Source organism: Aquarana catesbeiana, linkage group LG09 (genome assembly GCF_042186555.1).
Source record: "Aquarana catesbeiana isolate 2022-GZ linkage group LG09, ASM4218655v1, whole genome shotgun sequence".
NCBI lineage: Eukaryota > Metazoa > Chordata > Amphibia > Anura > Ranidae > Aquarana > Aquarana catesbeiana.
This window is the reverse complement of record NC_133332.1, coordinates 17,871,011-17,896,607: the sequence shown is the minus strand read 5'-3', so window position 1 is coordinate 17,896,607 and position 25,597 is coordinate 17,871,011. Positions and strand designations below refer to the sequence as shown.

At 41.6% G+C, this 25,597-nt stretch overlaps 1 protein-coding gene and 1 long non-coding RNA gene across 5 annotated transcripts in view; one reads left to right on the top strand and one right to left on the bottom strand.

The window, feature by feature from the left end:
* Positions 1 to 23,979, bottom strand: part of DIAPH2 (diaphanous related formin 2) — a 1,573,862-nt gene extending 1,549,883 nt beyond the window's left edge. For all 3 annotated transcript variants that reach the window (XM_073598133.1, XM_073598134.1, XM_073598135.1), the window contains exon 1: positions 23,383 to 23,979. In XM_073598133.1, coding sequence (XP_073454234.1) covers positions 23,383 to 23,499 — 117 coding nt within the window. In that variant the 5' untranslated portion in view covers positions 23,500 to 23,979. The remainder of the gene's footprint in view (positions 1 to 23,382) is intronic.
* LOC141107424 (uncharacterized) overlaps positions 1 to 24,044 on the top strand; it is a 56,710-nt gene extending 32,666 nt beyond the window's left edge. The window contains exons 1-3 of one of the 2 annotated variants that reach the window (XR_012235906.1): positions 9,579 to 10,671; positions 22,754 to 23,028; positions 23,908 to 24,044. This is a non-coding gene — a long non-coding RNA (uncharacterized lncRNA). Of the gene's footprint in view, positions 1 to 9,578; positions 10,672 to 22,753; positions 23,029 to 23,907 lie in introns of those variants that run through there. The other variant, XR_012235905.1, reaches the window with a different exon arrangement.
* Positions 24,045 to 25,597: the final 1,553 nt, after the last annotated feature.

The window sequence follows — 25,597 nt, the reverse complement described above, 5'->3', positions numbered from 1 at the left end:
GACGATATGTATTCTTCTACATTTTTTTGGTAAGAAAAATCGCAAGCGTATATTGATTGGTTTGTGCAAAAGTTATAGCATCTACAAAATAGGGGATATATTTATTGCATTATTTATTTATTTTTTTTACTAGTAATGGCGGCAATCAGCGATTTTTTTTTTAGCGGGACTGCGACATTGCGGTTGTCAAATCAAAAGCTTTTGACACTTTTTTGGGGACCAGCGACATTTATACAGCGACCAGAGCTAAAAAATAGCCACTGATTACTGTATAAATGGCACTGGCAGGGAAGGGGTTAACACTAGGGGGGCGATCAAGGGGTTAAGTGTGTTCCCTTGAAGGTGTTTCTAACTGTGGGGGGGGGGGAGGGAGAGGACTGACTGGAGTAGAGAGAGATCGCTGTTCCTTATCACTAGGAACAGCAGATCTCTCTCTCCTTCCCCGTCAGAACGGGGATCTGCCTGTTTACATTGACAGATCCCCGTTCTGCCTCTCTGTGTAGCGATCGTGGGTGGCAGGCGGACATTGCGGCCGCCGGTCATGCGTATCGGCTCCGGCATCACGCCGCCGGCACGTACGCGCGCCCAACGTACATCTACCGCGATTCGCCCTGGAGAGCCAACTTGCTGCAGTATAATGACATCGGCTGGTCGGCAAGCGGTTAAAAGACAAGTGGGGCCAAAGCTCTTTTGGGCGTACTTCTCTTGTGGATCACATCAGTGTACTCAGTTTAGCACTCCTGTGACCCAGGATCACAGGGGACTAAATAAAGCCCGCTGTCGGCTGACATCACAGAGCAGCTCCAGGCTCTGTAAGGATTTTGACAATAATGTCGGGATCCACTTTGATGGCTGAGCATGCCATTGAGAGTCTGAGCCGGCCATTCCTACTGCAGGAATATTACATGGCGTTTGCAGAAAAATGCACCAAAAACACATATACATGCATTTTTCATGCGTTTTTGATACATTTCCATTGAGGTCTATGGAACCCAAAAACACAACCTGCTGCAGGCAATAAAGGTCCCTGACCCCTTTTCAACAAAACGCACCACCTAGACAGATGTGAGTGTAACCCATAGAAAATCATGTTAAATTGACTGTAGTGTGTTTCTGCAAAATCTGAAAAGACACAGAAAAATGCACAGATGTGAACCCGGCCTTAAGAGTGAATCCTGCGTGTCTGAGCAGTAGACATGTGCAATTCGTTTCGCTCCGCAATTGTTTTTTTTAACGAATTTCGACAAATTTGTTACTTTGGAAATATTCGAATTAACGAAAACCCGTTTAACAAATTTTTCGGAATATTCATGAAATTAGAATATTTGAAAATTCGTAAATTCGAAAATTCTGAAGTTTGGAAATTCGAAAATTCTGAAATTCAAAAATTTGTAAAGTAGGAAATTCATAAAGTCGTAAATTCGTAAAGTCGTAAATTCGTAAAGTCGTAAATTCGGAAAGTCGTAAATTCGTAAAGTCGTAAATCTGGAAAGGCAAAAATCCGAAAACCTGAAAATTCATAAAATCTGAAATAATAACTAATTAATAATAACTATTACTAGCTATTAAATTATAGGTATTGGAATTTCCTTTCAAATTTGGCTGTTAGTGAACGTAACAAATATGAATTACGAAATCTGAAGTTATAATATATCCGAAAAAACAAATGCTGTTTTTAAACAAATGGAATGTAATGGATTAATAATAATAATAATAACACTTTTTATTATTATTATTTATTATTATTAATTTGTTCCATTCCATTTGTTTAGATGCGGCGGTTATTTCGGATAATTCATAACTTCGGATAAATTCATATTCGTTACGTTCACTAACAGCCACATTTGGAAGGAAATTCCAATACCTATAATTTAATAGTTTTTATTAGTTAGTTTGTTATTCTTTCAAATTTTCAGATTTTCTTTCGGATTTTCTTTCTTATTTTTGGATTTTCGAATTTCGATCATAACAAATGACCTGAAAACCGAATGGAATGAACACATTTTTCGGCAGTGCACGTGTCTACTGAGCAGCGCAGTTTGTCGATTTACACGCTCAACCTCAACCAGCCTCACAAACGTGAACGTAGTCTAATGCAAGTGTGTTAGTGTGTTTTTGAAGTGCGTTGTACTGCGTTGCTTTTTTACATGCGTTGTTTTTTTTTTAATCCTTTCACTTGCCTTCATGCCATTCGTTGCCTTGCATACACCACCCTCAAGTTGCTTTAAAAAAAAAAAAAAAAAAGAAGAGCGCACTGAATTTTTTTTAAGCACAACGAAACGCGGTGCACCTCAAACAAACAATGTGTACAACCCTCATTTAACCGCTTCCCGACCACTGCGCGATGATATACGTCGGCAGAATGGCACGGGTGGGCAAAAGGGTATACAGGTACGTCCCCTTTAAGAAGCGGTGCACCGTGTTCTCCGTGACCGTGCCCGCGGGTCCCCAGACTCAATGTCCGCTGGTGTGCCGCGATCGTGTCACGGAGAGGTAGAACGGGGAGATGTAAACAAAGCATTTCTCCGTTCTGCCTTGTGACATGACTGAGATAACTGCTCTCTGTCATGTGAGTGGTAGCCCACCCCCCCCACAGTTAGAATCACTCCCTAGGACACACTTAACCCCTTGATCGCCCCCTAGTGTTTAACCCCTTCCCTGCCAGTGTCATTTACACAGTAATCAGTGCATTTTTATAGCACTGATCGCTGTATAAATGACAATGGTCCCAAAATAGTGTCAAAAGTGTCCGATGTGTCCGCCATAATGTCACAGTCCTGATAAAAATCGCAGATCGCCACCATTACTAATAGAAGAAAAAAAAAATGCCATAAATCTATCCCCTATTTTGTAGACGCTATAAATTTTGCGCAAACCAATCAATATACATGTATTGCGTTTTTTTTTTTTTTTTACCAAAAATATGTAGAAGAATACGTATCGGCCTAAACTGAGGAAATAAATAGTTTTTTATATATTTTTGGGGGATATTTATTATAGCAAAATGTAAAAAATATTGCTTTTTTTTCAAAATTGTTGCTCTTTTTTTGTTTATAGCACAAAAAATAAAAACCGCAGAGGTGATCAAATACCACCAAAAGAAAGCTCTATTTGTGGGGAAAAAAAGGACGTCAATTTTGTTAGGGTACAACGTCACACGACAGCACAATTGTCAGTTAAAGCGACGCAGTGCTGAATCACAAAAAAGTGCTCTGGTCAGGAAGGGGGCAAATCCTTCCGGGGCTGAAGTGGTTAAGTTTCTTGTTTTTTTTTTTTGCCAAGTGTTGGGAATGCGTTGGGCTATGCATCTCAATGCATGTTGTGTGAATGAGCCCCTAATGTGGCCCCAAAATGGCGCTTTGAATCACTTTTTTGAACTTCTGTGGGAGAAGGCGCTCGGCGCACGGAGGGTTAAACATAAGGAGTGCGGAGATTTCCTCTGGGCTTTGTGATAAACAGTCATTTAGAGGCTCAGGTTGCCTAGAGAGGGAGAAGTGAACCCGTTCTCCCCACGGAGCGATCTCCGCGCACTCACACCAGCCTCCCTTTATTTTTATAGCGGTAATCCGTCAGACCGAAGTCAATTGCCACCATCTATGTGGTGACATTATCATTATCCCAACTAAAGCCGGCCAATCCGCAGCGCTGAACGCCGACGCTCAACAAACTTCTCATGTGCCGCAATTTGTATCGGAAGAAACCCAGAGAAGAAACACGAGCCGGGAGGTCAATGCACATTAGAAGAACACCGGGGCTAATTAAAAAGTGCAAGATTGTTTTTAGAAACTCTTCAAGATAATGGAATAGAACCGCGATATCGGCCAGAGCTGATATTTCACAGATTTGATTATTCATGAGAATTCAAAAGACTCATAAAGCTTCATAGAATATATGTTGGGGGTGTTTAAACTATCTCTTACACTTTTGAAGGTCCTGGAGCACCAGGACAATAGAAATGCCCCAAAAATGAGCCCATTTTGGAAAGTAAACACCCCAAACGTATATTCTATGAAGCTTTATGAGTCTTTTGAACATGTTATTTTTTTCCACAAGTTTTTGGAAAATGTGGAAAGAAAATTAAAAACGCATTTTTTTTTTTTTTTACACAAAGTTGTCCATGTATAAGATATTTCTAACATATAGCATGTACATACCAAAAATGGCACCCCAAAATACATTCTGCTACTCGACCCGAGTATGGCGATACCACATGTGTGAGACTTTTCCACAGCTTGGCCACATACAGAGGCCCAACATGCAGGGAGCACCTTCAGGTGTTCTAGGAGCATAAATTACACATCTAATTTGACTACCTATTACACTTTTGTGAGACACTGATGGGCACTGTAGTGGCACTAATAGGCACTGTAGTGGCATGGATGAGTACTGATGTGGCATGAATATGACACAGAGGAGTACTGATGTGGCATGGATTTTGCACTAATGATCCCTGATGTTGCACCATGACCATGATGACCATGAATGAGCCACGGATGAGTCATGGATGGGCATGAATTAGAACGGATGAGCATGAATGAGCCATGGATGAGCATCGATGAGCATGGCTGTGCATGGATGATCATGGCTGGGCATGGATGGATGAGCATGGCTGGGCATAGATGAGCATGGCTGGGCATGAATGAGCATGGCTGGGCATGAATGAGCATGGCTGGGCATGAATGAGCATGGCTGGGCATGGATGAGCATGACTGGGCATGGATGAGCATTGAGGAGCATGGCTGGGCATGGAAGAGTATGGCTGGACATGGATGGATGAGCATGGCTGGGCATGGATGTATGGATGAGCATGGCTGAGCACGGATGGATGAGCATGGCTGGGCATGGATGAGCAAGGATGAGCATGGCTGGGCACGGATGAGCATGGATGAGCATGGCTGTGCATTGATGAGCATGGCTGTGCATGGATGGGCATGGCTGGGCATTAATGAGCATTGAGGAGCATGGCTGGGCATGGAAGAGTATAGCTGGGCATGGATGGATGTGCATGGCTGGGCATAGATGGAAGGATGAGCATGGCTGAGCATGGATGAGCATGGCTGAGCATGGCTGAGCATGGATGGATGAGCATGGCTGAGCATGGCTGGGCATGGATAGATGAGCATGGCTGGGTATGGATGGATGAGCATGGCTGGGTATGGATGAGCATGGCTGGGCATGGATGGGAATGGATGGATGAGCTTGGATGGAGCATGAGTGAGGATGGATGGATGGATGAGCCATGGATGAGCACAGATCAGCGCTGTGGGCACTTCAGATCACCCGGCTCCTTCCATCTCCTCACACACTGTACCGATCGGTGGGAGGAGCTAAACCGGACATGCTCTGGTCTGTTGACAACTGATCGCTCCCTCAGTGGACGGAGCGATCACGTAGTAAAGGGCCACTGTCATTGGCCCTTTACCCCGTTCCGGGACGCGCCCTGTCCGGAGGACCCGACAGCCATTGAGATTCCCGGGTGCGAGCCCCATGACGGCCTCCTAAAGTTATCCGACCGCGCTGTAGCCGTCATTCAGCTATGGCTTGTCGGCAACTGGTTAAAGACTGAGGGGTCTATTTATAAAAAGATAACAGTCATACAACCAGCAATTCTGCATGTACATTCGCTCTGTGCAAATTGGGCAAAAACAAATGTTCTTTAGGCTATTTCTCTTCTGAACGAATGTTCTTAGATTACGGATAATAGTAAGATACAGCATTATGGTCACTAGATGGAGCTGAGGAGCATACCAAAATACTGCATTATGGCCAATAGATGGAGCCGAGGAGCATAGCAAAATACTGCAATATGGCCACTAGATGGAATGGCCACTAGATGGAGCTGAGGAGCATAGCAAAATACTGTAATAGGGCCACTAGATGGAGCTGAGGAGCATAGCAAAATACTGTAATAGGGCCACTAGATGGAGCTGAGGAGCATAGCAAAATACTGCAATATGACCAGTAGATGGAGCTGAGGAGCATAGCAAAATGCTGCATTATGGCCACTAGTTGGAGCTGAGGAGCATAGCAAAATGCTGCATTATGGCCACTAGTTGGAGCTGAGGAGCATACTAAAATACTGCAATATGGCCACTAGATGGAGCTGGGGAGCAAAAGAAAAACACGTCTTTGTAACTAGAGATATAATGTAACTGATTTAAGAGAATGCTAACCTATGGTTACACTTATTTGCTCATTCCTTCTAGCGTTCTCTAGATTTGCTACATTGTAGCACTGGTTAAAAAAAAGATCTCTGTATTTCCTATGATCTCCAGCTCCATCTAGTGGCAATAATGTATTTGACTAGTGTGCATATAAAAAGAACAGAAGAGAAAATTCACACTGGTGCTACTTGTCATGCGACTTTGAACACAATTCATTTTTAATATTCAAAGCAGACTCCCCCATCCACCGATATCTACATGCTTTATTTTCGCTGTGAAACCACTTTGAAAAACACACCCCTAGCATTTCTAACCACAGCCATCTTGAGTAAGGGCAGATGATTGATGTAGCATTTACTTCCTGGGATCCATCTGCCCTTATCTCAGGCATGCAAGCAGGAGGGCATGCTTAGCTGAGAAAAACCCTCCTTTAAATGAAGACCCCTGGGATGTATGACATGATTTGTCTAGGCTAGAAACCAGGAAGCAACTGAAGAAATTAAAAAAAAAAAAAAAAAATTATATATATATATATATATATATATATATATATATATATATATATAATTATAATATATCTTCCTATCTATTTACTAAGGCTAGCAGCATAAGGATTAAAAATGATTCAAAAAAATGAAAAAAAAATTAATTATAAAATTAAAAAAAAATTAAATTATAAAAAAATAAAATAATAAAAAAAGTTCAAATATAAAAATATAATATATCTTCCTATTTATTTACTAAGGCTAGCAGCATAAGGACTAAAAATAATTTTAAAAAATGAAAAAAATTAAATTATAAAATTAAAAAAATGAAATTATAAAAAAAATTTAAAAAAATAAAAAATAAAAAAAGTTTAACTATAAAAATATAATATATCTTCCTATCTATTTACTAAGGCTAGCAGCATAAGGATTAAAATGATTCAAAAAAATGAAAAAAAATTTAATTATAAAATTATAAAATTAAAAAAATTAAATTATAAAAAAAATTTAAAAAAATAAAAAAAATAAAAAAAGTTTAACTATAAAAATATAATATATCTTCCTATCTATTTACTAAGGCTAGCAGCATAAGGATTTAAAATAGTTCAAGTTGATTGGAAATGAAAGGATTTGAGATGCAATTAACAAGGAATTGCAACGCTAGCACGGCATGTGCTTCATTTCGCATTTTACTGAACGCTAAGCGCGAATGCGGGTTACAACTATCATTTTGTAATTTTTGTAAATATAGGCGTTTGGATTGAGCTGGGATGGGTTAGAACCTCTGTTAGGTTCAGGGTTGCTGCCAGTGACCCTGTTGGGGAGATTCGGAAATGGTGGGTTTTCCCGTTACTTCCTGTCCCAGGGAGAATGATCACCAAAAAACAAATAGAGAGGGTGAATCCCCCCCCCCCATAGGCAGCACTAAAAACTCGACAGAGGGTCTAACCCTTCCCTATTCTAGGGCTAGAATACATGAATACATTGTATTCACACTGCAGTACTTTATACCAATGATGTCAGACATCATCTGATCACAGGAAACGCACACACCTGGATTACATTTCCCTTCACAATCAGGAATTAGGCAGACGCACCGCCATTGACTGAGATCTACGAGAAGGAAAAGACTCACCAGAGATTTCCCTTCACAATCAGGAATCCGGCAGAAATCTACGAGAAGGTAAAGACTCACCAGAGATTTCCCTTCACAATCAGGAATCCGGCAGAGATCCACGAGAGGGTAAAGACTCACCAGTACAGATAAGCTCCATGGCTGTCTTGGCATTGCCACCCAACTGCGATCTGTGGGGCATCTACAACACGGAACTCTTCTACTAACGGATCCCCCCGAGACGGATCCCCCATAGAGATCATTTTCTACTCTACACAACACTTAATTAAAGAAACCCCCGGGGACGGAGACTCCTCGCTGTCTGTGTTCTCTCTCCATGGAGGTCATTAACTCAACAATGACTGCTTTCCAAACCAAGCCTGCAGCAAGAAGCTGTGGAGGAACTACAAGCCTAATGGGGCGTACACACGGTCGGACTTTTCGTCTACAAAAGTCCAACGGACGCCGACGGACTAAAGCTGGATGGTAATCCGATCGTGTGTGGGCTTCTCCGGACTTTCAGCGGACTTTTTCAGCCTCAAATCCGACGGACTTTAGATTTGAAACATGCTTCAAATCTTTACGTCGTAACTAAGCCGGACCCCGAAATCCGCTCGTCTGTGTGCTAGTCCGACGGACAAAAACCCACGCTAGGGCAGCTATTGGCTACTGGCTATCAACTTCCTTATTTTAGTCCGGTGTACGTCATCACGTACGAATCCGTCGGACTTTTGTGTGGTCGTGTGTAGGCAAGTCCGTTTGTAAGAAAGTCTGCTGCAAGTCCGCCGAAAGTCCGCCGGAAGTCTGTCGGACAGGCTGTCGGACTTTTGTAGACGAAAAGTCCGACCGTGTGTACGCCCCATTAGAACGATATTAAAAGGAAGATACACTATATTGTCAAAAGTATTGGGACGCCTGCCTTTACACACACATGAACTTTAATGGCATCCCAGTCTTAGTCCGTAGGGTTCAATATTGAGTTGGCCCACCCTTTGCAGCTATAACAGCTTCAACTCTTCTGGGAAGGCCGTCCACAAGGTTTAGGAGTGTGTCTATGGGAATGTTTGACCATTCTTCCAGAAGAGCATTTGTGAGGTCAGGCACTGATGTTGGACGAGAAGGCCTGGCTCGCAGTCTCCGCTATAATTCATCCCAAAGGTGTCTATTGGGTTGAGGCCAGTCAAGTTCCTCCACCCCAAACTCGCTCATCCATGTTTTTATGGACTTTGCTTTGTGCACTGGTCCAAATCATTTGGTGGAGGGGGGATTATGGTGTGGGGCTGTTTTTCAGAGGTTGGTCTTGGCCCCTTAGTTCCAGTGAAGGGAACTCTTAAGGCGTCAGAATACCAAGACATTTTGGACAATTTCATGCTCCCAACTTTGTGGGAACAGTTTGGGGATGGCCCCTTCCTGCTCCAACATGGCTGCGCACCAGTGCACAAGGCAAGGTCGGGCAGATATGAGCGTTTTTAGTGCTTTTATTTCCATAGAAATGAATGGAAATGTGCCGTTCGTGCGTTTCGTCGCACGCTTTTCTGCTCAAATGAAAAAAGTGGAAAAAATAAAATATTAATAATATATGAATAAATAAATGTAAAATAAATATACAAATAACTAAAAATCATCATAAATAAAATAAATTTATAGTATGTAATAATACATAAATAAATAATAATTCACCCCTAACCTTAATAAATAATAAATACATTATTATTATTAATAATAACAATAATATACACCCAAACCTGAACAAAAAAATACTACTACTACTAATAATAATAATTTATTTCGTGTTAGGGCTAGGGTGTTTAGTTATGTATTATTATTTTATTTTTTTAAGGGTTAGGAGTTAATTATTTATTTATTACTACTTAGTATTATTTTATTGAATTCATTATTCATGATTTGTATTTATTTGGGTAGTAGAAGTAGAAACACCCTAAGAAAAATAAATAAATAAAAAAATAGATAACCCCAGCTCCTAACCTTAACTCTAACCCCTTACCCTAATGGAAAAAAAACCCAATAATACATAAATAATAATAATACAAAAAAGAAAGAAAAGCTAATGGAACAGCTAAAAAAAAAAAAAAAAAAAAAAAAAAAAAGCTGAAATACCTAGTAATAAATAAAAGTTTTCTTTATTGGCTAATAAAAAAATGCCAAAGCTCAAAAATGCTATATAAAAACATGCAAGGCACGCATAAAAGTGCGGGAAAAAAAAAAAAAGAAGGAAAAACGCTCAAAGATGCTATGCTGAGTAGTAGTAGTAGTAGTAACACCCTATCAAAAAAAAAAAAAAAAAGGATAACCCTAGCTCCTAATCTTAACCCTAACCTAACCTTAACACTAACCCTTTAATCAACAAAAAAAAAAAAAAACAATAATACATAAATAATAATAATCAAAAAGAAATAAAAGCTAATGGAAAAGCTAAAAAAAAAAAAAGCTGAAATACCTAGCAACAAATGATGCAACAGATAAAAGTTTTCTCTATTGGCTAATAAAAAAAAACGCTAAAGCTCAAAAATGCTGTATAAAAACGTGCATAAAAATACGAAAAGAAAACGCCGGAAGAACTCCAGAAAAAAATGCTCAAAGAGACTACGCTCAGGTGTGAATGCAGCCTAAGGGATGTACTACACAGCTCTCGCAATAAATCACAGAGAAGAGTCACCAGATCGGTGCTGAAGATCCGATGTAAAGTTCCACTCTCGGCTCTCACGCCCTGTCAGGTGTTTGTTGGGAGCCCTGGAGGCATTTTGCACTAACCGGGTGTAAAATAAATATTTACATTTCCCTCCCTGAATAGTTTCCTCTTCTCCGGGGATTATAAACAATTCATTTCTACACTCTGATGACATTGGAGCAGAAGAGGGGGAAGTGGCCTCATTAGGAGGAAATGATGGTAATATACCAACTTCTTGTGATTCTTCTTTTTGGGATTTCCTGGACTCTTGATGAGGCCTGCAAGTCTGCAACTGCGGAAGAACTACAAGTCCCAGCATGTCCACGCGGGGGCTCGAAGCGGTATTAAACCCAAAGCCAAAAACGCCATATATTGCAGCTTACCAATCATTAGATGTGGTGGCTGCATTAGTTTTCTCTTTTTTTTAGTTTTTTCTTTCCTCTCTGTTTTCTCCTGGTGATCTGGGCAGTAACACACCTCCTGTATCAGAGTGCCCCCCACTCTGTACAAAGGAGCACAGGAGAAAAACAACAGACTTGCTTGGCTGGATCACCAGATAAAAAATAGAAGAAAGCAAGCCTAAAAATGGAAACAAATGCAGCCACCACATCTAAGAATCGGTAAGCTGGAATATAATCAATGTTTGCTTTTAATACCACTTTAAAAAAGAGGCCAACGAGAAGTTTAAAAAAAAGAGGTTGATGTGGGATCAGAAGAGGGGTTTTAGGCCGGGTTCACATCTATGAGGATTGGATTGGGATCTGGTGTCAGAAGAGAAGTATAAAGGGGCTGACCTGGTGTCAGAAGAGAAGTATAAAGGGGCTGATCTGGTGTCAGAAGAGAAGTTTAAAGGGGCTGATCTGGGGTCAGAAGAGAAGTTTAAAGGGGCTGATCTGGGGTGAGAAGAGAAGTTTATAGAGGTTGATTTGGGGTCTAAAGAAAAGTTTAGAGGGGCTGACCTGGTGTCAGAAGAGAAGTATAAAGGGGCTGATCTGGTGTCAGAAGAGAAGTATAAAGGGGCTGATCTGGTGTCAGAAGAGAAGTTTAAAGGGGCTGATCTGGGGTCAGAAAAGAAGTTTAAAGGGGCTGATCTGGGGTCAGAAAAGAAGTTTAAAGGGGCTGATCTGGGATCAGAAGAGAAGTTTAAAGGGGCTGATCTGGGGTCGGAAAAGAAGTTTAAAGGGGCTGATCTGGGGTCAGAAAAGAAGTTTAAAGGGGCTGATCTGGGATCGGAAAAGAAGTTTAAAGGGGCTGATCTGGGGTCGGAAAAGAAGTTTAAAGGGGCTGATCTAGGGTCAGAAAAGAAGTTTAAAGGGGCTGATCTGGGGTCAGAAAAGAAGTTTAAAGGGGCTGATCTGGGGTCAGAAGAGAAGTTTAAAGGGGCTGATCTGGGGTCGGAAAAGAAGTTTAAAGGGGCTGATCTGGGATCGGAAAAGAAGTTTAAAGGGGCTGATCTGGGGTCGGAAAAGAAGTTTAAAGGGGCTGATCTGGGGTCAGAAAAGAAGTTTAAAGGGGCTGATCTGGGGTCGGAAAAGAAGTTTAAAGGGGCTGATCTGGGGTCAGAAAAGAAGTTTAAAGGGGCTGATCTGGGGTCAGAAGAGAAGTTTAAAGGGGCTGATCTGGTGTCAGAAAAGAAGTTTAAAGGGGCTGATCTGGGGTCGGAAGAGAAGTTTATAGGGGCTGATCTGGGGTCGGAAGAGAAGTTTAAAGGGGCTGATCTGGTGTCAGAAAAGAAGTTTAAAGGGGCTGATCTGGGGTCGGAAGAGAAGTTTAAAGGGGCTGATCTGGGGTCAGAAGAGAAGTTTATAGGGGCTGATCTGGTGTCAGAAAAGAAGTCTAAAGGGGCTGATCTGGGGTCGGAAGAGAAGTTTAAAGGGGCTGATCTGGGGTCAGAAGAGAAGTTTAAAGGGGCTGATGTGGGGTCGGAAGAGAAGTTTATAGGGGTTGATTTGGGGTCTAAAGAAAACTTTAAAGGGGCTGATCTGGGGTCGGAAGAGAAGTTTAAAGGGGCTGATCTGGGGTCAGAAGAGAAGTTTAAAGGGGCTGATGTGGGGTCGGAAGAGAAGTTTATAGGGGTTGATTTGGGGTCTAAAGAAAACTTTAAAGGGGCTGATCTGGGGTCGGAAGAGAAGTTTAAAGGGGCTGATCTGGGGTCAGAGGAGAAGTTTAAAGGGGCCGATCTGGGGTCAGAAGAGAAGTATAAAGAGGCTGATCTCAGATCAAAAGAGACATTTAAAGGGGCTGATCTAGGGTTTAAAGAAAAGTTTAAAGGGGCTGATCTGGGGTCAGAAGAGAAGTTTATAGAGGTTGATTTGGGGTCTCAAGAAAAGTTTAAAGGGGTTGATCTGGGATCTGAAGAGAAGTATAAAGGGGCTGATCTGGGGTCTAAAGAAAAGTTCAAATGGGGTGATCTGAGGGTCTTAAGAGAAGTTGTATGGGGACTGATCTGGGATTTGAAGGGGAGTGTAGTGAGGGGCTGATCCTTTGCTCCTCTATCTTCCAATGCTTGCTGCCTGGGTTCAGAGAAAACCCTAAATTCCTGATCTCATGCTTCTTCTGGGTCAGGAACCTACTGAAGCCAAATCACCACCATGACCAGTCAGGGAAGAGTCATTTCCAGAATAGGTGATTGTAGAACACATTCTAATTACAGGTTGTACTATCTTTATAATCAGACATACACCCTTTAATTAAAAAGGAAAAAAACACACAGCGGTACTGTATGTAGTTATTGTCCTTTGGCTGATCCCTTCCCTCACCCTACCTGTACAGTGGGCACAGCCAGGGAGGCCAAGGAACCCCCCCCAGCTGTTTGATGACATCTTGCCAGCTCAGGGGATGGACCTCACTGTGGCCCCACATCCTTACATTTTACTATTGGACTGAATGTTGGACAGTGAAGAATTCTGTTATTTCGTGGTGACCCTCGATGGAACATCTTCATTACCCTTTGGAACCCCACTGAGGCATCCTCATTACCCTTTGGAACCCCACTGAGGCATCTTCATTACCCTTTGGAACCCCACTGAGGCATCTTCATTACCCTTTGGAACCCCACTGAGGCATCTTCATTACCCTTTGGAACCCCACTGGGGCACTACATCTTAAAAACTGTACAAATCAAAAGCATCAAGTAACCTCAAGCAGCAGCCAGTCAATCCTTGGTTTCAGGATCTCCATACCAGGGGTCTCCAAACTACGGCCCTTCAGCTGTTGCGGAACTACACATCCCATGAGAAATTGTAAAACTCTGACATTCACAGACATGATGGGAATCGTAGTTCCTGAACAACTGGAGGGCCATAGTTTGGAGACCCCTGCACTATACAACCTGATTGTAACAATCTCCTTTAGATCTGCCTTCAACTCCCTAGTGTAAGGATCCGCCTGACTGGACGCTCTTCTCCATAGATTGTTCAGGTTGATTCTCATATTACATAAGTTTGGTAACTCTAAAAGAGATTGTACACTCAGATTGTATAGTGGTATGGCCAGTTTTACTATGTTCGACCGACAACCAGCAGAGTGATAGGTAAAGCAAGGAACCCCATGAAGGGGGCAATATTCAGTAAAGGACCGGTTACATTTTTGGCAGCATGGATTTTGGATGACTTTCGATGCCAAATATTTATATTGCAAATGTGCACCCAGGACTATCACATGAGACTTTCCATGTGATGTTATTATTGCTGTTCTGTGCCAATGTAATAGTTATCAACATAATCGTATATTATATATATATTATAATAAGCCTCCAAATCATGCACCTGGTACTGCACATGACATCAAGTGGTTGTACCAGGATGATATGCAGCTACAGGCATCACCCCGGTATTATTATTATTTTTTTAATGCCGGCGGTCGGCGCCCTTGTAATAGCAACCGGAGCGGCTAACTAGCCACTCGATTGCTATTACGGCACATCCCCGGCTAGTCGGAGACCCCCAGAATCGTCTTTGATCGGGTCTCCGCTATGGTAACCCAGAAGCGATGACATGACATCACTTCCGGTCTACTGGGGTGTCAACGCCGCCATTTTTTTTAAATCGCAAAAGCATTAAAAAATGCAGATATTGGCGTTTTAAATGCTTTCAAGTGCAAAGGAGGGATTTGGGGTCTTGTTGACCCTAGATCCCTCCATAAAGAGTACCTGTCACGTGCCCATTGCTGTCACAAGGAAGTTTACAGCAATAAAAGTGATTGCAAAAAATAAATACTGGTAAATAAAAAAGTAAAGCAACAGTGTAAAAAAATAAAATAAAAAAATCCCCCATAGGGGAGAGCGGCGCTCCGACAGGTCCGTCGCTGCACAGTGTGCAGCGATGGACCTGTCATCTTCCTGCTCAGTGGGGATCGGCGGAGCGATCCCCGCTGAGCAAGCGGATGTTCACGGGGCGGATCATCACTGATCCGCCCCATGTGAAAGAGCCCTTAGTAATTACCACAGTTGTTTCATCTGAGGGAAATCCTGAAAACATGACCTGTTGGGGTGTCCTGAGGACTGGACTTGAGAAAAACTGGGCTCTATAGATATAAAGTGGTAACCTGTAAAACCTTTTAAAACCTTTTAAAGCGTCACCTATGAATAGTAATATGTAAGCATAATTTGCTGCCGCCGTGCGCAATTTTAAAGCATGATGTGTTTGGGGGTGACTTCATCTTCTATATTTCACTAAAAAATTGGGTTACGTATTGTGGTTTTTTATTTTTTTTTTTTGCATAAAAATTTTTAAAGGGTTTTTTTTTTTTCCCCCCAAAAACTGCATTTGAAAAAAACACAAATATCATGTTACGTAAAAAATTTGCAAACCCACTATTTTATTCTCTAGGGCCTCTGCTTTAAAAAAATAAATAAAATTAATTATATATATATTATATATATATATATATATATATATATATATATATATATATATATATATATATATATATATATATATATATATATATATATATATATATATATATGTTTTGGGGTAATGGGGTAATTTTCTAGCAAAAAAACAAACAGATATTCACATGAAAAGAAAAAGTGCCAGAAAACGTCAGGTCTTAAAGTGGTTGAATAAAATAAATACATTTACATAATGTCTTGATGTAAAAAAATTGCAAAACCCAACATTTTATTCTCTATGGCCTCTTCTTTTAAAAATATATATAAATGTTTGGGAGTTCTAAGTAATTTTCTAGCAAAAAAAACAAAACAGATTTTCACATGAAAACAAAAAGTGCCAGAAAACACCAGGTCTTCAAGTGGTTAAATAAAATAAATAAATTTACATAATGTCTTGGTGTACAAAAAAAAAAAAAGCAAAATCCACCATTTTATTCTCTAGGACCTCTGCTTTAAAAATATATATATATAAAAGTTTGGGGGTTCTAAGTAATTTTCTAGCAAAAAAACCCCCAAAAAACTGATTTTTAAATGAAAACAAAAAGTGCCAGAAAACGTCAGGTCTTCAAGTGGTTAAATAAAATAAATACATTTACATAATGTCTTGATGTAAAAAAATAGCAAAACCCACCATTTTATTCTCTAGGGCCTCTGCTTTTAAATAAATAAGAATTTTACATAATGTCTTATATGAGGCACAGAGGATTATTTCTGAGAAATAACGTGCGCTGAAAACTGCACCCAAACTAACTCCAGCTCTATGAATTCTACTAGAGAGATACAAATGTAACAATTCAAATTCGATTAGCATTGAACCGGTTAGGCGCCATGATATCAGGTGCATGAATGAGCGGCGCTGACACTTCTCAGTGTGACCGGAGCCTGCGGTCATACACAATGTATGTAACAAGCTCAGATCAATGGACGGCGGTAGTAAGTCACGTGACCTTGTTTTCTTATTAACTCAAACGTGAAAGGCTTTGCCGAGTAAATACGCACTGGATACAAAGAAGGTTAGCGAGTGTGTCTACCGCTTGCTGAGATTGTCTATATCACTGACTGTGACCATTGGCAAGAGTTCAACAATTCTCTACAGGCCACAAAGGATAGCTCAAGAGCCTGGGCCATCGGATTTAATAAAATACTATATATTCGTTTTATAGGATCGGTTCATAATATAAAATTGGCCGGGGGGGGGGGGGGGGTTCCAAAGGATACTTCTTAGGTCACACTCGAGCTTCTTTAACCTCTTAAGGATCGGAAGGATTTGCCCCCTTATTGACCAGGCCATTTTTTGCGAATTCAGCACTGCGTCACTTTATCTGATAATTGCGTGGTCGTGCGACATTGTACTCAAACAAAATTTATGTCCTTTTTTCCTCACAAATAGAGCTTTCTTTCGGTGGTACTTAAACACCTCTGCGGTTTTTATTTTTTGCACTATAAACAAAAAAGTGCAACAGTTTTGAAAAAAAAAAAAAAAAAGCAATATTTTTTACTTGCTATAATACATATTAAAAAAAAAAAAAAAAAAAAGTAAGAAGGGAGAGGGATTAGAACCCCTGTCAGGTCTTGTTGCAGTCTTTGCCCCCCCCCCCCCCCATTAGGGAGATTCACCCTCTCTCTTTGCCCTGTTTACCATGATCACTGACAGTGAAAGTAAAAGAAAATCCCAAATTTTGTGTTATCCCCTGAACAGGAACAGAGGTGTAATCTTCCAATGGGGGACACTAGTCCTGGTGATATCCCAGGATTCCCTCACCTTGGAGGGATTGCCTCTCACTTCCTGTTTGGACTATGGGACAGGACGTGAAGGAAAATCAGCCCAATGGGACACAGATGGCAAAAAAAAAAAAAAAAAATGATGGGGTAACCCTCCCTTACATCCAAAATGAAAAAAAGTTTTGCCTTTAGTTACACTTTAGGTCCTGTTCACACAGGGCCTGGTGCAAGGATTTTTGACACCCAAGGCAAAACCTTATTTTGCTGCCCCCCATTGGCTCCACCCCTGACTCCTCCCCCTTTGCCATGCCCATGTATACCCCACCTTTTTAATGAAGCGCCCATCAAATGCAGCCTTACCAGCGCCCATCAAATGCAGCCTTACCAGCGCTCATCAAATGCAGCCTACCAGCGCACATCAAATGTAGCCTTACCAGTGCCCATTAAATGTAGCCTACCAGCGCCCATCAAATGCAGCCTCATCAGTGCCCATCAAATGCAGCCTCACCAGTGCCCATCAAATGCAGCCTCACCAGCGCCCATCAAATGCAGACTCACCAACGCCCATCAAATGCAGCCTCACCAACGGCCATCAAATACAGCCTACCAGCACCCATCAAATGCAGCCTCATCAGCGCCCATCAAATGCAGCCTCACCAGCACCCATCAAATGCAGCCTCATCAGCGCCCATCAAATGCAGCCTCACCAGCACCCATCAAATGCAGCCTTCCAGCGCCCATCAAATGCAGCCTCACCAGCACCCATCAAATGCAGCCTCACCAACGCCCATCAAATACAGCCTACCAGCACCCATCAAATGCAGCCTCATCAGCGCCCATCAAATGCAGCCTCACCAGCGCCCATCAAATGCAGCCTCATGAGTGCCCATCAAATACAGCCTACCAGCACCCATCAAATGCAGCCTCACCAATGCCCATCAAATACAGCCTACCAGCACCCATCAAATGCAGCCTCACCAACGCCCATCAAATACAGCCTACCAGCACCCATCAAATGCAGCCTCATCAGCGCCCATCAAATGCAGCCTCACCAGCGCCCATCAAATGCAGCCTCACCAGCGCCCATCAAATGCAGCCTCACCAGCACCCATCAAATGCAGCCTTCCAGTGCCCATCAAATGCAGCCTCATCAGCGCCCATCAAATGCAGCCTCACCAACACCCATCAAATACAGCCTAGCAGCACCCATCAAATACAGCCTCACCAGCGCCCATCAAATGCAGCCTCACCAGCACCCATCAAATGCGGCCTCATCAGTGCCCATCAAATGCAGACTCACCAGCACCCATCAAATGCAGCCTCACCAACGCCCATCAAATACAGCCTCACCAGCACCCATCAAATGCAGCCTCATCAGCGCCCATCAAATGCAGCCTCATCAGTGCCCATCAAATGCAGCCTCATGAGTGCCCATCAAATACAGCCTTACCAGCGTCTATCAAATGCAGCCTCACCAGCGCCCATCAATGAATGTTTGCTTGCTTCCATTCTTTCCGGAGTCGGGACACAGGCACAGTCCTCCACCACCGCTGCGCCTCTGACACTATGTGCGAATGGAGCGGCGGCTGCCTGCTGATGCTGAGACTTAGTTGCTTGCTGCAGAGAGAAGAGAGTAGGAACCCCAGTGGCCGGGCGCCCTGGGCAGCAGTGCGCCCTAGGCGGCTGCCTAGTTTGCCTAGTAGTAGCACCGGCCCTGTGTTCACACTAGAACGCCGTGTGGGAAGCCCATGTTCCGTACCGCTTTCCCACACTGCATTCAAAGCACACTGCTCTTGCGATCTGCGGGGAGTGTCAGTGCAAAGTTAACACCCCAAACGCAGGTGGCAAACACAGTGCGTTTGTGCGTGAAGAGCCATGTGATCCAGTTGTTGTGCGTTTCTACTCTATGCACTACTTTTGGTCCGGTGCAATTTCAGCCTATTCAAAATGAATGAGCTGAAATCACGCAGCACATTCTTGCAGTTCCTAGTGTGAATGGGCACTTAAATTGCATGTGACCTTTTTTAAAAAAAATGTATGCAATGCATTACTGCAGGTCCATTGTCGTAAGCTGGCCATACCCCATACACTTTTATTTTGGAAAAATCAAAGGATGTTGGGCATGGCGGCAGTCACAGGGCCACCCACAAAGTTAATTTCTTCCAGTTAAAAATTAAAAATAATTCAGTTAAAAAAAAAAAAATATTAAAAACTGACCACACTAGGCATGAGAGCACAACGTGGTCAGTTTTCTAGCTGTTGTGGACCTCAGCATGCTTTCCTATAAGGATGGGCTCATATACGCTCTGTTCTCAGGTGCACAGAGAGGTGGAGGAGGAGAAACAACAGCACACTGATCTTCCCAGTGAATCATTCTATGGGATTGGGGGGGGGTCATCAGATGACTGATCATTGGAGGAGAGTAAGGATGAGCTCAGGCGTGTTTGCAACTCCACGTGCCCCGTGCCCACCAGGAAGCTGACACTGCGCTACAAGTGTCACTGATCTCTGCTCCCTGTCATCGGGAGCAGAGATCAGTGACATGCCACACACAGCCCAACCCCCTACAGTTAGAAACACATCCCCACCCCCTAGTGGTTAACCCCTTCACTGCCAGTGTCATTTACACAGGAATCAGTGCATTTTTCGCTGTATAAATGGCAATGGTCCCAAAAATGTGTCAAAAATGTCCGACATGTCCGCCATAATGTCGCAGTCCCGATAAAAATCACTGATTGTCGCCATTACTAGTAAAAAAAAAAAAATATTATTAAAAATGCCATAAAACTATCCCCTATTTTGTAAACGCTATAACTTTTGCGCAAACAAATCAATAAACGCTTTTTGCGATTTTTTTTACCAAAAATATGTAGAAGAATACGTATCGGCCTAAACTGAGGGAAAAAAATGTTTTTTTATATATTTTTGGGGGATATTTATTATAGCAAAAAGTTAAAAATAATGCATTTCTTTCAAAATTGTCGCTCTTATTTTGTTTATAGCGCAAAAAATAAAAATTGCAGAGATGATCAAATACCACCAAAAGAAAGCTCTATTTGTGGGGAAAGAAGGACGTCAATTTTGATTCGGAGCCACGTCGCACGACCACGCAATTGTCAGTTAAAGCCATGCAGTGCCGAATCGCAAAAAGTGCTCGGGTCAGTAAGGGGGTAAATCCTTCCGGGGCTGAAGTGGTTAAGTCCTGCTAGATCACTTCATGCTGGCCCCTTTTGCAGGTATCTCAAATGTAAAAAAAAAAAAAAAAAAAAAAAAAAAAAAGGAAAATAAGAGCCTATACTGTATAAAAAAAAAAAAAGAACTGTCTCACCCTGCTCAGCTGCCCTCTATTTTTTGGCACGAGTTTTGAAAATGTAGAGGCCAATCTCCTGACAGCCTAAAGATTTACTGCTGCTCTGGGCTTCAGCAAAATGGCCGCCTCCAGCAAGAAGAAACAGGAGCAATGCTGGAGACAATTTACAGCTCACACACAAATTTTTGTAGCATAATTAATAATTGTTGACTGTATATTCCATGCTAAAGAACATTATTTTTTTATCAAGTAGTTATGGGTAAAGTTCCGCTTTCACAAAATACATGAAGAGTCATTTTACAAGGTGAGGGAATACATATACTTTAAGTCCTGCTAGATCACTTCATGCTGGCCCCTTTTGCAAGTATTTAAAAAAAAATGTAAAAATAAGTGCCTATACTGTTTAAAAAAAAAAAACGGTCTCTAAACGGTCTCTCCCTGCTCAGCTGCCCTCTATTTTTTTGGCATGGGTTTTGAAAATGTAGAGGCCAATCTGCTGACAACCTAAAGATTCACTGCTGCTCAGGATGCTCCAGGCTTCAGAAAAATGGCCGCCTCCAGCAAGAAGAAACAGAAGCAATTCTGGAGACAATTTACAGCACACACACAAATTTTTGAAGCATAACTAATAACGTTGTAAAGTTGTTATGGGTAAAGTTCCGCTTTCACAAAATACACAATGAGTTGTTTTACAAGGTGAGGGATTACATATACTTTAAGTCCTGCTAGATCACTTCATGCTGGTCCCTTTTGCAGGTATATCAAATGTAAAAAAAAAAGAAAAATAAGTGCCCCTATTCCTTTTAAATAAAAAAAAAGTCTAACCCTGCTCGGCTGCCCTCAATTTTTTTTATTTTTGCACAGTTTCGAAAACGTAGAGGCCAATCTGCTGACAGCCTAAAGATTTACTGCTGCTCAGGGGCTCCAGGCTTCAGCAAAATGGCTGCCTCCAGCAAGAAGAAACAGGAGCAATGCTGGAGACGATTTACAGCACACACACAAATTTTTGTAGCATAATTAATAATGTTGACTGTATATTCCTTGCTAAAGAACAATTTTTTTCTTTTTTTTTTTATCAGGCTTAAACCTGCTCAGCTGCCCTCTATTTTTTTGGCGCGGGTTTTGAAAATGTAGAGGCCAAGCTGCTGACAGCCTAAAGATTTACTGCTGCTCTGGGCTTCAGCAAAATGGCCGCCTCCAGCAAGAAGAAACAGGAGCAATTCTGGAGACAATTTACAGCACACACACAAATTTTTGTAGCATAATTAATAATGTTGTAAAGTTGTTATGGGTAAAGTTCCGCTTTCACAAAATACACAATGAGTCGTTTTACAAGGTGAGGGATTACATATACTTTAAGTCCTGCTAGATCCCTTCATGATGGTCCCTTTTGCAGGTATATCAAATGTAAAAAAAAAAAGAAAAATAAGTGCCTATAGTATACCTTTTTTTTTAAAAAAAGTCTCACCCTGCTCAGCTGCCCTCTATTTTTTTGGCATGGGTTTTGAAAATGTAGAGGCCAATCTGCTGACAGCCTAAAGATTCACTGTTGCTCAGGATGCTCTGGGCTTCAGCAAAATGGCTGCCTCCAGCAAGAAGAAACAGCATGCTGGAGACGATTTACAGCACACACACAATTTTTTGTAGCATAATTAATAATGTTGACTGTATATTCCTTGCTATAGAACAAATCTTTTTTTTTTTTTTTTATCAGGCTGTTATGGGTAAACCTGCTCAGCTGCCCTCTATTTTTTTTTGGCACAGGTTTTGAAAATGTAGAGGCCAATCTTCTGGCAGCCTAAAGATTTACTGCTGCTCAGGGGCTCCGGGCTTCAGCAAAATGGCCGCCTCCAGCAAGAAGAAACAGGAGCAATGCTGGAGACAATTTACAGCACACACATTTTTGTAGCATAATTAATAATGTTGTAAAGTTGTTATGGGTAAAGTTCCACTTTCACAAAATACACAATGAGTCGTTTTACAAGGTGAGGGATTACATATACTTTAAGTCCTGCTAGATCACTTCATGATGGTCTTTTTTGCAGGTATATCAAATGTAAAAAAAAAAAAAGAAAAATAAGTGCCTATAGTATACCTTTAAAAAAAAAAAAAAAAAAAAAAGTCTCACCCTGCTCAGCTGCCCTCTATTTTTTTGGCACGGTTTTGAAAATGTAGAGGCCAATCTGCTGGCAGCCTAAAGATTCACTGCTGCTCAGGATGCTCTGGGCTTCAGCAAAATGGCCGCCTCCAGCAAGAAGAAACAGGAGCAATGCTGGAGACAATTTACAGCACACACACACATTTTTGTAGCATAATTAATAATGTTATATAATAAAGAACAATTCTTTTTTTTTTTTTTTTTTTTTTTTTATCAGGCTGTTATGGCTAAAGTTCCGCTTTCACAAAATGCATGTTAACAAGTGACGTCATAATGCAACGCCAAAGAACTAAAACCCTTAAATACCGACAGGAGACCCAAATTTGCATCAAGCACTCCACAACCTGACGGCGGCAAAGGGTTAACAAGCCTACTGAGTTGATTCAGCGGCAGCTGCCTGGGGAGAGGACACAATGGTGTCATTGGAGGAGAACACAACATTGTATCCCAGGGATGCTGCGGAGGAATCAGCGCAAGGCACAGGGAGGACAGGTGAGTCTGTCGCTCAGATGAGAGCAAAGCTGTCAATGTGACTCCCCCCCCCCCTTCTTCTTCTTCTTTGGGATCTCCCCAAACCCCCTCCTTCCTCACGGTTGGGCAGACATCCCCTCCCCTCTCCCAGCATCACCTAGGAAGAAAGCCAAAGGGAGGGAGGGGGGCAAGGAATAAACACAGTCACATCATATAGTGGTAGTAGGCGCTGCCACCCCGGCCTGGCGGCTTCAACAACGGCGGGCATGGCAAATGCAAAAAATAAAAAAATAAAAAAAATAAAAAAATAAAAGCGACCGTGCCCATTGCACGCTGCGAGCAGGTCAGCTGACACAAATCAAAGCCTCCACTCACCAGCTTGGGTTTGTTCTTGCTCTCGTCCGGCTCAGACGGCTTCCTCTTGGGATTCCTGTCGGCGTTATTCTTCCCCGGAGAGTCCTCTCCCCCAGCCGCCGTCGGCTGGCTCTCCATTTTTTCGTCCCCCCAAATTTTTCCTGATGCCAGCCAATGAGGGGCCGGTGTTTCATCCAGCCCGGAGGGTTTTGGGGTAGTGGGGGGGGGGTGATGTGGGTGGGGGTGGGGGGTTTCTCTGCTGGTGACAGACACCACCTATTATCTCTTTATTAATTATGGTAGTGTGGATTTTCCCCCTCCCTGGCGCACACCGCTTCTGCTGCTGTTGCTGCTGCTCCTCCTGCCTCTGCTTACGCGGGCTCCTTTAAAATCTGTGTATATGTTGTGCAAACGTGCTGCCTCTGACATGCCTGCCCGAGTGGCCGGGCGACCGGTCCCCCCCTGAAAAAGAGGATTGCTCACAGCTCTCCTGCAATGAGTGTTTGCATGCTTGAATCTTTTATTTTTCCTGTGTCTCCCTTTAAGGCTGAAAGGAATCAGAACTGTCGTCTGTTCACCCTCCCAACCAGGAACTAAGAGCAACCAGGCTGTAACAATCAAAGGCCTATCATGCACACATGGGAAGCAGCAAGCTGAGAAAAAAAAAAAAAAAAAAAAAACAACTCATGCAGCTTCTTTGCATATCCTGTCTGACAATTAGAAAAACTGGGCGTCACACTTTCGGAAGAAAAGTCGTACAAATTAAAGATGATGCCGGAGACAATGGCGACTAAATGTGACGCGGATTTCTAATTATAATAGATCTGTGATGTAGAATGCAGAAAGTTTGGAGTTCAAGTGATACCCTTTAATAACTTAAACTACTAAAGATGCAAGCTTAGATCCTTCAGGCTTTAAAAAAAATTCTAGAAATGTTTGCGAAGCCCAAATATTTATACAAAGAGCAACAAAGTAATATAGATACTTATATTAGATACATAATACTATTTTGTATTTGCTAAAATATAATATATAATATTTTAGCAAATATAAAAATATAATATAATAAATATATTATATTATATTTTAGCAAATAGAAAAATAGTTACATACTTAGGTTTAAAGCGAATGTACGCCCTGACAAAAAAAAAAAACACCCTTTTAAAAATACCTTATTAAAGGTGCAAGCTTAGATCCTTCAGGCTTTAAAAAAAATTCTAGAAATGTTTGCAAAGCCCAAATATTTATACAAAGAAATACAAAGAGCAACAAAGTAATATAGATACTTATATTAGATATAGAAGAAAAAAGAAGAAAAAACTGCGCTAAGGTAATATGTGAAAACACAATTAATACAAATAAGTGACCAATCTAATGCTGCGTACACACGGTCAGACTTTTCGTCTACAAAAGTCCGACGGACGCCGGCGGACCAAAGCCGGCGGACAATCCGATCGTGTGTGGGCTTCCCCGGACCGTCAGCGGACTTTTCCAGCCGCAAATCTGACGGACTTTAGATTTGAAACATGCTTCAAATCTTTACGTTGTAACTCCGCCGGACCCAGAAATCCGCTCGTCTGTATGCTAGTCTGATGGACAAAAACCCACGCTAGGGCAGCTATTGGCTATCAACTTCCTTATTTTAGTCCGATGTACGTCATCACGTACAAATCCGTCGGACTTTGGTGTGATGGTATGTAGGCAAGTCCGTTCATTAGAAAGTCTGCCAAAAGTCCGTCCAAAGTCTGTCGGACGGGCTGTCGGACTTTTGTAGCTGAAAAGTCCGACCATGTGTACGCGGCATAAATGATATAAGCAGCAATTCTTCTGCACAACAAAAACAGTATAAATAAAAAGAAAAATAATAAGAAAATAATATAGATAAAAATAAAATAAAAGAATAGCACTATTGTAGCGCGATTCTATTATTTTCTTTCTACTTATATTAGATACATAATACTATTTTTGTATTTGCTAAAATATAATATATAATAAATATATAATATTTTAGCAAATATAAAAACATAATATGATAAATATATTATATTTTAGCAAATACAAAAATGGTTACATACTTAGATTTAAAGCGGTTGTATGCCCTGACAAAAAAAAAAAAAAAAATAGCCTTCAATAACTTAAGCTATTAAAGATGCAAGCTTAGATCCTTCAGGCTTTAAAAAAAAAAATCTAGAAATGTTTGCAAAGCCCAAATATTTATATAAAGAAACACAAAGAG